Source organism: Triticum aestivum, chromosome 5D (assembly GCF_018294505.1).
Source record: "Triticum aestivum cultivar Chinese Spring chromosome 5D, IWGSC CS RefSeq v2.1, whole genome shotgun sequence".
NCBI lineage: Eukaryota > Viridiplantae > Streptophyta > Magnoliopsida > Poales > Poaceae > Triticum > Triticum aestivum.
Window position 1 is genome coordinate 271,661,016 of NC_057808.1, and position 10,374 is coordinate 271,671,389.

Genomic DNA, 10,374 nt, shown 5'->3' on the forward strand with positions numbered 1-10,374 from the left:
GGGGGGAAAAGCGGCAACTGTAACAGATAACAGCAGGAGCGAAGCATGTTGAGAATGAAGGCCGTCAACGCCACGACATAATATTATACAAGTTCAACCAGCTGATCTCCAAGTGCTAGACTGTTTACAGCTGCTACAAACAAGCTGCCTATCTCAACATCATCATACAAAACAAAAAGGGCCGTGCCTTATATCAACACAAACAGTGGAGTGGAGTGGAGCTGTGGCCGCTCAGCTCCTCCCAGCCTGTATGGCAGCCCGGACAAAATCATCACATTTCGTGTACCCACTGGAGAACACGTCTGGCAGCGCCCCCATGACGTCGAAGGCCTCCTGCAAATCTTCAGACGAGGTCATGTCGTCGAGCCATGAGAGCAGGTCCTTTGATAGTCCCACCATCTCCTTCATGTTGCTCAGCCTTTCTTTCATCGTCGACTCCCACTTGCTGCTTGCTTCGTCTTTCTGGCTTGACTTGCTAGTCCCAGATGATTTGCCCTTCTTGAAGAATTGCTGCAGCTGCTCGACCAAGCCAGTGTACACCAGCATCGACTGGACAATGGCAAAGAGCCTCTTGCCGTCGTCGTTTGGATCAGCGGACGAACCTTCATCTGACCGGGCAGCGGAGGAAGACGACTCGGCGGAAAGCTTGAGGGCGGATCGCCCATGCTTGTGTTGCATGTAAGCATGGTAGATGCCCCTCTGCAGGAAAGCGGGGCGGTGCTGTGTCCAGCTCTCGTAAGACTCGGACAGCAGAGAGTTGACCATCATAAACTGCACAGTTTCCTCCGGAGACCCTGGACTACCCCGAGCTCCAGGGGGAGAAGCTGAAACTCGACTGGGAGATTCTGAAGTTGAGAGAGAACTGGACAGGTAAGTAGAGATGGCCTTGGCCATCGAATGGCGTTGCTGGTTGGCACTTCCATCTACAAGATGAGAAGCCATCTGGATCATGAAAGGAAGAAACCGTGAATTGCTCTCCTTCCCCCCACCCTTGCAGTCGGTGCTGAAAGAAGCACCTGTGGCAAACCTGGCCAGCATCTAGTAAAAACAACACAACAATTTTCTGCAATTAGTCGTTTGTAAGATGTGAAAGAACAGAAAATCTATCCACGGAAATGTTAACAACAATTCAGTGAATTGCTAGGCCAAATTTTACGTTCCCTGAAGTCCCAAACCCAGTGTTTGCCTCTCCCCTTAGGTAACAATAGGGGAGACTAGCTAGACAAGAATAATATTCACCAGATTTTGCATCCTTACAATAGCCATGTGGCCATGGATTTCAGTGTCATATTGCCATCAGATCACAAAATTACACGCTGTACAGGGTGTTTGGCAAAATAAAAAACAAAGAGTGTAGATTACACTAGATGTTTCAACTTTTCATTCAAGTAAAATAAACCAACATTTGTTAAGAATATTTTCTCTTCAGTTTGGAATTGTTTTTGGAGTTCATCACCTATTCCATTTGTAGATGGTTTTCATTACTTGGTTTTCTTGACTCTGCACAGAATTTTGTAACCTTGCTGCTTTTTGTTAATATAACCAGTAGGGCTCTACCCAACTGTTATCGTACAAAAGAAATGGTGATAGCGCAAACCCTTAGATTCATTTCTTATATTGTTTTAAGAAGGAGATCACGATAGCAACAGCCACGTACCAGAACAATGTCGTATGTCAACAACCGGAGACGACTTCCATCTGCCCGTCCTTGAGAATTCAGTTGGTCCCAATACTGATCGACACATCGGTTGTACTGCCCATGTGGAACAGATGGCCCCCTCAGCGGAAAGATACAATTACACAATGTCTCGTTGTTTCTCAGGGTAGCCCCATCCCATTCCTTTTTAGGAGTCTTCAGTGCAGCATCAGCTCGTTTGGCTTCCTGATGACATTGGTAGTGTATGATGTTGAAGTGGCTAACAGTAGTGAATACACAATCCCCACGGCCACTGCCAGAACTTGTTGCACCCAGGTTCACCCGTTTACTGAAAGCATAGACTCCTAACATGTCTGTTGGTCTTAAAGTATACCCTTCTCTACAGACCATACAGGCCAGCCCTTCTTCCTCTTCTTCCACATCATCAAAACCTTCGATTATAGGCTGAGAGACAACGATACGTCTACCTCCATCCGAACCAAATTCTTGCCGCATTCCTAGCCCCTAGAGAGAAAGAAAGCAGCAAAATATGTTACTTTGTGGTGCAAATGTAGACATTGAGATAAAACAACAAAGCATAAACTACACAAATAAAAACAAGGAATAATCAATAGCCTATAATTTCAGTTCAAGATTCAACGTGATTTTGCGCATTTGCAGAATAATCTTTGAAAAACAGGGTTAAAACAATCGGTTGAAACATAACAGCTGATGAAACTATATCTGTAGCGGTTACCTACTTACCTTAAGTAGTATTTCTCTTTTCTGGAGAGCACGGCGTCGCATCTCATCCCTCGTAGCATGCCGCAGTTCTTGAATCTTCCCCCACAGGAAGCCATCACCATTATTTTCTTTGTTCGCTAGGGTGTCCAAAAGATTTTCTGCTCGTGCACCAATTTCGTTTTCACCAGGCACCCCTTCTAAAGCATGGAGAAGTGGTAAAATGCCTTCTTCATCGACACACTTCTGTGTAGGCAAATGACCCTTTGCAAGCCCTTTCAGCATTGATAGGATGAATGGAATAGATGGCAGCTTTAATCCAGCTGCCCATTCTGCACTAGTTCTAGAGCTAGCCAGCCCTGCAGAAGCAAATCTTTCCTTCAGATGCCCTAAAGCAGCTTTTGTAATGCCCTTCTCTAGAATAATCTCCTTCAGCCTCTCACCACATGAACTCGTCTTGAGTGATTCCGACACTCGAACAAAGTTTTCAACAGCAGATCTCTGCATTGATGCCTTTTGGCTTAAATTGTCATCTTTTTTATTCTCTTCGTGCTGCTTCTGCAACCGGTCAAACTCACTCCAGTCCCTAAGGTAGGGCTCAAAATGTTCGACCAGAACTTCCATAGCTGCTGGCTCTCCATAGGTCAGGTAAGGCAAGATTCTGGCAACCATCTCCTCATTCCTTTGTTGCTTGTTTGATTTTTTGGTGCCTACAGGATGACATAACCTCTCCAAAAACATGAGAACAATTTTTTTGGCCTGCTCACACGCACCAGTCTCCTCAACACTAGTTGTAAATACACTTTGCGAGATACTTATGTCGCTCTCATTAGCTTCCAATGTAAGGCTTTCTACAATTAATAGAATACCCTCGGCTGGTTCCATTGCATCTACTGAGAACGCGCGCCTGGCTGTCTCAAGTAGCAAACCAAGGGCACCCAGACGTAGTAAGGCACATCTATTTTCACGGATTTTGCAACAATACTTGAGAAGGTTAAGAACTGAAGCCAACTCCTCCTGGTTAGATCTTAACTCGTCATCACGTAGGCTCTGGCAAAAAGAAAACTGGGATTCAATAAAAATAACAGAACTGAAGCATAACAGTTGAATAAATGTAAACTTTTTCAACTTCATGACACTGCACTTGAGGGACAAGAAAACCAAAAGTATTGACAGAACATACCTGAATCATGCTTAATATAATTTCCAGACCTCCACATTCCCTAACAGCACCTGATATGGCAAATTCAATTTCAGGATCTTGTGATTCCTCCCTTTCTTCTTCTAGCTCTTTAATCATGGGCTCAGTTGCTTCACCATCTAAACCCTGATCAGGGAAAAAAAATGGACACAACAGCGAATGATGTGAATAAATCAGGATGTATATTAATCCAAGAGGAGGCAGAAAATCAAACCATGCACAATCCTTAACCAGTTTCAGACCAAATAGACTATCCTCAAATTACTGAATTACTCAATACATGTACAGCAATATGATTTACCAATAAAAGCTATGATGGAACACTAGGCATGTATACAATTGTAATGTGCACACAATACCGGTTCAAAGGTTTGGCGCTTCACAGTTTTTAAAAGAGAGAGATTTGGTGCTTCACAGAGGACACAATTAAACATTTTCCATAGTAATGAAAATGCTCTTGGCTCGACATAGCCTCAATGCAGGGGTAAAGGTTAACGCAAACTTGTATATGGCCAAGGAGCAGCGCATGGAAACAAGCATCAAGATATCAAAAAACTGCTACAGCTAGCAAGGTGCTACATACACAGTAAAGAATTTAAGGCAACAAAAAATAAGTTAAACCCTCGTAATGTACCTGTAGTCTGTAGGTTACCGTCATTGGCGGGCAATCTCTGACAGATGACGTAGCAGAGAGTGTACTGGCACTCAACAAAGAATGCTGAGTTTGGCCGTGGTGCTTTCTCCACACTTGCTCATAGACCTGGGAGATGCTAAGATCAAGTGAAATTATATTCCCAGCAACCAGTAATTCCATACCATAGTCATCTTCTATAAGTCCAATCAAATCAAGTTGCCGACATATTTTGTTTTTCACATCTCTCATTAGTGGGCCAATCTCCACACTGGAGTATGGACTCTTTGTCATGGAACCCCTGATGAACTCTTCTTGAGTATGTGACTTGTTTAAAATCAAAAGGTAAACAGGCTCTGGTTTCACTGGGCAAATCAAATCACAGAGTTGCTCCAAAATAAACTGCAAAAGAGCATGATCACAATTAAGTTGCATTTTATTATGAGCGTTGATAGGAACAGGAAAAGAAGTTAAGCACAATATCCAAACAAAAAAAAAATGTATGTGCTTGTACCAGAGATGTCCGTCTCTTTTTCTCCTTCACATGCTTCTGCAATCCAGAGATGCAAGCACGAATAAATTGGCGTTTGTTTGCAGTACTCTCTATAAGTAAGCTATCAAGAAGGTCTTTCAAAAGCCGATTGCAGTCATTGATTAACTTCGTCTTCTGCACAACTAGCCCACGAATAACCAAGAAGGCCTCAAGCACCTCGGACAGTAACTTGTCACTCATAAATCTGCAACATGGAGGAAATGTAAATACAAGATGGTGGGGTTCCGAATGAGAATATATTAAGATTTACCTTGCTCTAATATTGGGAATTTCGAGAAATTTATTCAGGAGCTCCACAAGTTTATGAAGAATGAATCCTTGTGATATGTCAATGCTAAGGCTTCTCTCCTGCGATTCAACATTGTACACTTCTTTTGTTATCAGGGAACACAGTGTGGCTAAGCAACCACGAACAGTTAAGAACAGACGTGAAGCCTCTGAATCAATCATTGTCCCCAGTAACTCAAAGTACTCCGCTGCACTCTCACCAGCTGACAGTGTCCGAGGAAGTAAAGACATGAGCAAGTTCAGTAACTGAAACTGTCTGGAAGAGTTTGACGGGCATAGCAAGCTTATAAGAGTGCATATCTCAGATCTTATCGACTGAGAACAGGAACTTAAAATCAAGTCTGAAACCCAGGAGCCCAAGGCAAATTTTGAGAAATCACTTTTAGATGACTTCCGACATGCACGACGCTTCCATCTGAGTCCATATTTCAGAACAAGGTAATCTGATTTCTGCGAATCATGACGTGCTTTCTGTACTCCTTTCACTGCCTGTGATACTTTGTATTGCCTCCTCACAAAATCCAGATATGACGCACCACTCTCCCATTCTGAATAGCTCAGCAGTGGCATATCCTGACCTCTTCGACTACCATCAGGACTTTTTCCAGATATATCAGACTGAACCTTGGAAGAGGATACATTAGTTGCCAAGTGACCTGTGGTATCATCATTCTTCGATTGCAACATCAAGCCAGATTTTCCCGCACCTGACTCCTTGTCCCCAGCATCAGATTTTGGAGGTGTGCAAGCCTGAGAAATTATTCTCAGACAAGGAAGAATAATATGCTCTGAAATTGCAGGGTGCTTTGCTCCAACTTTAATAGAAGAGAACAAAAGCTGAAAGGCAACACGTAACCTCGCTTCCCAAAACTCATCTACAAGGGCACATGTCTCTGAAAGTAGCTGTAACTCTTCTCGTGTTGATTGTGCAATATCCATGGAGCGATGGTGCTCAAGACAATACATTACCTTCTTCTGAATCAACTTGTCCAGTTCCTGGACTGCATCTGCATCACCTTCAGAGAATGAAGATAGCACAGCCCTGGCAAGAGTGCGTGAAGTTCTAGGGCCTTGATGGATGTTGTTTTCAAATAACTCAGATAAAATGCCAGTGCTGACAAGTTGCTTCCTGCAGTTCGTGTGTTTGGATAGCACTTGTAATAGCTCTAGGCATTGCGTAACAAACGTAGTACTACATCCATAGCAACTACTTGGAGACCTTGGTATTGAAAAGGCTGGCAATGCATTGGCATCATTAGAACTTTTCTGGTGCAGATATGCCATTAGAACACGGCGCAGTCCTTGTAGCGTCTGAACACTTTTGCTGACTGAGTCGAAAGCTGCTTTGCATTTTTCACCATACAGAACACCAAGAAGTGCAATCTTGCGATTTACCTTGCAAGTGGGACCAGGCAAGGACACCATCATCTGCTGGACAGCATCTTTCTGTTGTGAATCTATCTCCTGTTCACCTATGCTGGATACAAGTTTGATGAGAGGCTTCTTAAATCCCATCAGTTGCTGGTATCGCCTATGAGCGTTTTCTGACTCTGACTCAATTGCTGCCAATCCTTTTCTCATATCATCATCGTTTTCCATGTTATCAAACGAGAAGCTTGGTTTTGCCATGAAATGGAATTCAAAACGGCCATATTTACTATATCCACACTCGTTGCAGAGAAAAGAGTCAAGGTTTTCATAGTTAATATTTCTACATTGCCTGCACTGATATGCATTTTCATGGCAGTTGCTACAGATTCCATGCTTATCAGTGACAGACCTGCTGCACCGTGGGCACTGCAATGACTCGAGTGAAGAAGCTTGGAGATTTTCATAAAATGAATCGAGCTCAATCATGAAATTGCATGCTGTTATTGGGATGGGGAATTCAACCTTCAATTCAGTCTGATTAAAAGTAAGATGGCAGCTTTTGGCCCGTTTCCACAAAGACCAATTATTCTTCAGCTCAGACAAATCTGTTACAGGCCTGTTGTTGTAATACAGGTTCAGCACTTTCACTGACTTCGACTTACGTGCATCATAAACATTCATGGTCACTGACTGTATAGTAAAGCTTCCAGTACATTTTACTATTATCCTGTTGTCAGTAAATTTGGTCTCAGACTTGAGGCTTTCAAGCTTCATTCTTGAATACGGAACATCTGGACAGCTACAGGTCACACAAGGCTCACTCTCCAAATAATAGCCATCAAACTCCACTAAGCAACTCAGCGTATTGTATATATGGGAATTTGGATGGTTTGCTAACAGCTCATTCTGCGAATGGAGGGTGTCAAAAATGCAGCTTATTACATCAGATGTTAAACACTTATTCAGAAGTTCAGCTTCATTCTGCTTTGCACTAGAATCATTTGCTTTTCCTAGTAAACAGGTCATGAGGTCAGTGTACTCAATGATGTTCTGGCCATACATGGGAAGATATTGCACCTTCTGCAGTAGAACTTTCAACATTGTTTCCTTAAACAGGTTCTTTGCATGGTACCATAGTCCAAATAAAACACATTTGGCCTCATGGCGGACACTTCCTGAGTTCCATTCTAGCAAGAATGTGTCAACAAAACGCTTCAACACATCCCCTTCCTTGTCATTGAACCCTTCCACAGCCTGATCCATGTCCATGCAGGATTTCTCCGAAGTGCCTTCCGAAGCATCATCACCTTTCCGCTTCTTTTTTGAATCTGAAGATTGTGAACCAGTTCTTGTAGAACCTCCAAGATCCCCACTTTCTGTTTTTTGTACAGTTTGATTGACATCTTTCCCTGAATGGAAGGCCAAATTCAGAAGCTTGAGAGTCTGAATAATACACTCTTCACTGAAATAGTAAATGTTGTCCATCAGAAAAGGAAGAAGATCCATGTGCTTCAAGCAGAACTTCTGCCAATTTCTGGGCCTTGCTGCAGCCACATCACAAAGAGTAGACAAACATTTTATAAGCTTAACACTTCTCTCATATGGCACAGGATTTCGAAAACCTCCAGACTTGTTAATGATTTTATGAAGTTTCTTGACTTCATGGGAATATTGCCACGAATCCCTAACACTGTAATAGTGAGTCTTGCTGCCACACAAATGAAGGAATAGCCTCCTTGCATATCTACGGACAAATGTAGTATGTGGATTGCTAATATAACTGCAGAGAACATCCTGGTACCCGTCCAACTTGAGATCCTTAGCGTTGGGAACCTTGTAGCTTCTATCCTTTTCAGCCGATTTCTCCTTCTCCGGCCGAACCATGCTATATACTAGCCGGAAAGTATTCTCCAACAACAATTTGTTGTAGTCCATGAATAGATCAGTCGGATGAGATTTGGCATATGAATCAGAAAAAAAGGGAGAGAAGTTTCCAGCTGGTAGCTCTCTCCGCACTGTCAATAGGGATCCACATCCTGAACCAGAACCACCTTCTCCATTTGTGGACGATGACTTGAAAATATGAACAAGCTGTTGCAGTATGTCCATTAAATAATTCAGAAATGATTGTTGCCTGAGGGCAGAGCAAGCACGAATTAACTGAGAAGCAAATTCATTTTTATCCTTGTCATCACTGGAGGACGAGAGACCTGTCGTTGACACTGGAACCTGAACATGACCTTTCTCTGTCAAATCAGAGCTTCCACCAGACTTCGAATGAGAGCCATCACTCCCAGGCTGATGCCAGTTACGGAACATGAGTGTGAAAAACATGAAAATAAGGATAGATACTTCTCCAAAAGAACATCGTGCTTTGGCAGGAAATGGTTTACTTATATTGATTTCATCCATGAGCCACTTGACAAATTTTTCCAAATCAAAATATTCTGGCTTTGAGCTATCCATGAAAGGTCCACCAACTGCAGATGAAAGTCTATAGAACAACTGCATTATAGGTATGGCTTGAGTGCCAGCTGTGGTCCCCATCCAGCCTCTGAGCTCTTCAATTAGACAACTGAGTAGTAGGGAGTTAACGGCACGTTTGGATGCAGAAATTGAAACCGTCCTTTGGTCTGTCATGGACCCAGGGAAATCTGCAGATCCACTTGCATCCAGTACATGAATTGGTGACTGTGAGGTCTGGACACTTCTATCAGCAGCAGGAGGAGGAACACTGGTATCTGCTAGCTCATCAATAGAGAAATGAATATCACTGCCCTCACCTCCAAATGTATCAAGTTCAATTGTTACTGCTGACATAGGATGATCTTTTGAATGCGGTGCAGGTAGACGATCTGCATCAAGTATCTCATAGCAGGTTTCGCATAAGTCAAAGTCTGGACATATGTTGCAGTGCCACCTTTGCCTAAGTATTGGAACTGTGGAACAACCATCACAACAGTACTGCACTGACGATGTGGCAGGATCTTCTTCAATCATAACCTGGGCATTTCCACTAGCGGGATTCATAGCAGAAGCACTTGCTTTTGCATGATTATCAGAGCCATCATCATTAGCTATCATTGTCTGCTTAGGGAAAGGAACTTGTAGAAATCGTGATGAAATAGCCAAACTGAAAATAAGAAACAAAATTTAAGCTATCGGGAAGACTACAAGAGCTGATAGCAATAAAACAAAAACTGGGAAATGTCAATGTACATGCAAATACAGAAAGATCACCTGCTAGAAGTCTGAACAGCTTCATATGGAGCAAATAGTAGCTTCTTCAATAGAGCAACTGCAGGTGCCACTGAAACACCAGACTTCTCATTTGTATGCAGAGACAAGCATTCAGCATAGCTATAAATAAATTCCACACAAGGTATAACAAGATTATTTATCATTTGAGTATCTGGCCTGTCTAAATCCAAAATGTCCCAGAAAACTTGCATTAGACCGTCAACTAATTCTGTACCTGCAGAAGGCAAAGATAAGCTATTAATCTCCACAATGTATAAAATATGCCAATTTTACAGGCCATAGTTTAATTAAAATATGATTCACATTCCTAATACCAGGCTGTCACTTTTAATCAAAGACAACATCAGCAACAGTTACTACCGAAACATCATTGCAATTACACATAATTCGAATGGCATGTCTACTCATATTATCGATAAGAATATTCTTTCATGACATTTAGCAGAGCATGTCTTATTCTTAGAACAGAAGTGAAGAAGGTAGAAGAATCAACACAAAGAAAGATGTGTTGTCGCATTAGAAAAGTGCCTTTCATATTATTTAGTGCATCCTGCACCAGATGAACAGCAACCTCGCTTTACGTTAACTGGCAGCCAATAGGTCAATTAGCAAAAGAACTAAGGGCATTGCCTTGCCTGTTTAAGTACTATCATTTGAACATGTATAACTAACCAATAAAAAATAGCTAATTA

The 10,374-nt window shown here is 42.3% G+C and overlaps 1 protein-coding gene across 1 annotated transcript in view; it reads right to left on the reverse strand.

The window, feature by feature from the left end:
* Nucleotides 1-20: 20 nt before the first annotated feature.
* Nucleotides 21-10,374, reverse strand: part of LOC123120823 (auxin transport protein BIG) — a 22,777-nt gene continuing 12,423 nt past the window's right edge. The window contains exons 7-14 of the mRNA XM_044540810.1: nucleotides 9,662-9,896; nucleotides 5,013-9,554; nucleotides 4,724-4,946; nucleotides 4,213-4,611; nucleotides 3,561-3,704; nucleotides 2,402-3,427; nucleotides 1,658-2,161; nucleotides 21-1,038 (exon numbers count right to left, since the gene is read on the reverse strand). Coding sequence (XP_044396745.1) covers nucleotides 232-1,038; nucleotides 1,658-2,161; nucleotides 2,402-3,427; nucleotides 3,561-3,704; nucleotides 4,213-4,611; nucleotides 4,724-4,946; nucleotides 5,013-9,554; nucleotides 9,662-9,896 — 7,880 coding nt within the window. The 3' untranslated portion in view covers nucleotides 21-231. The remainder of the gene's footprint in view (nucleotides 1,039-1,657; nucleotides 2,162-2,401; nucleotides 3,428-3,560; nucleotides 3,705-4,212; nucleotides 4,612-4,723; nucleotides 4,947-5,012; nucleotides 9,555-9,661; nucleotides 9,897-10,374) is intronic.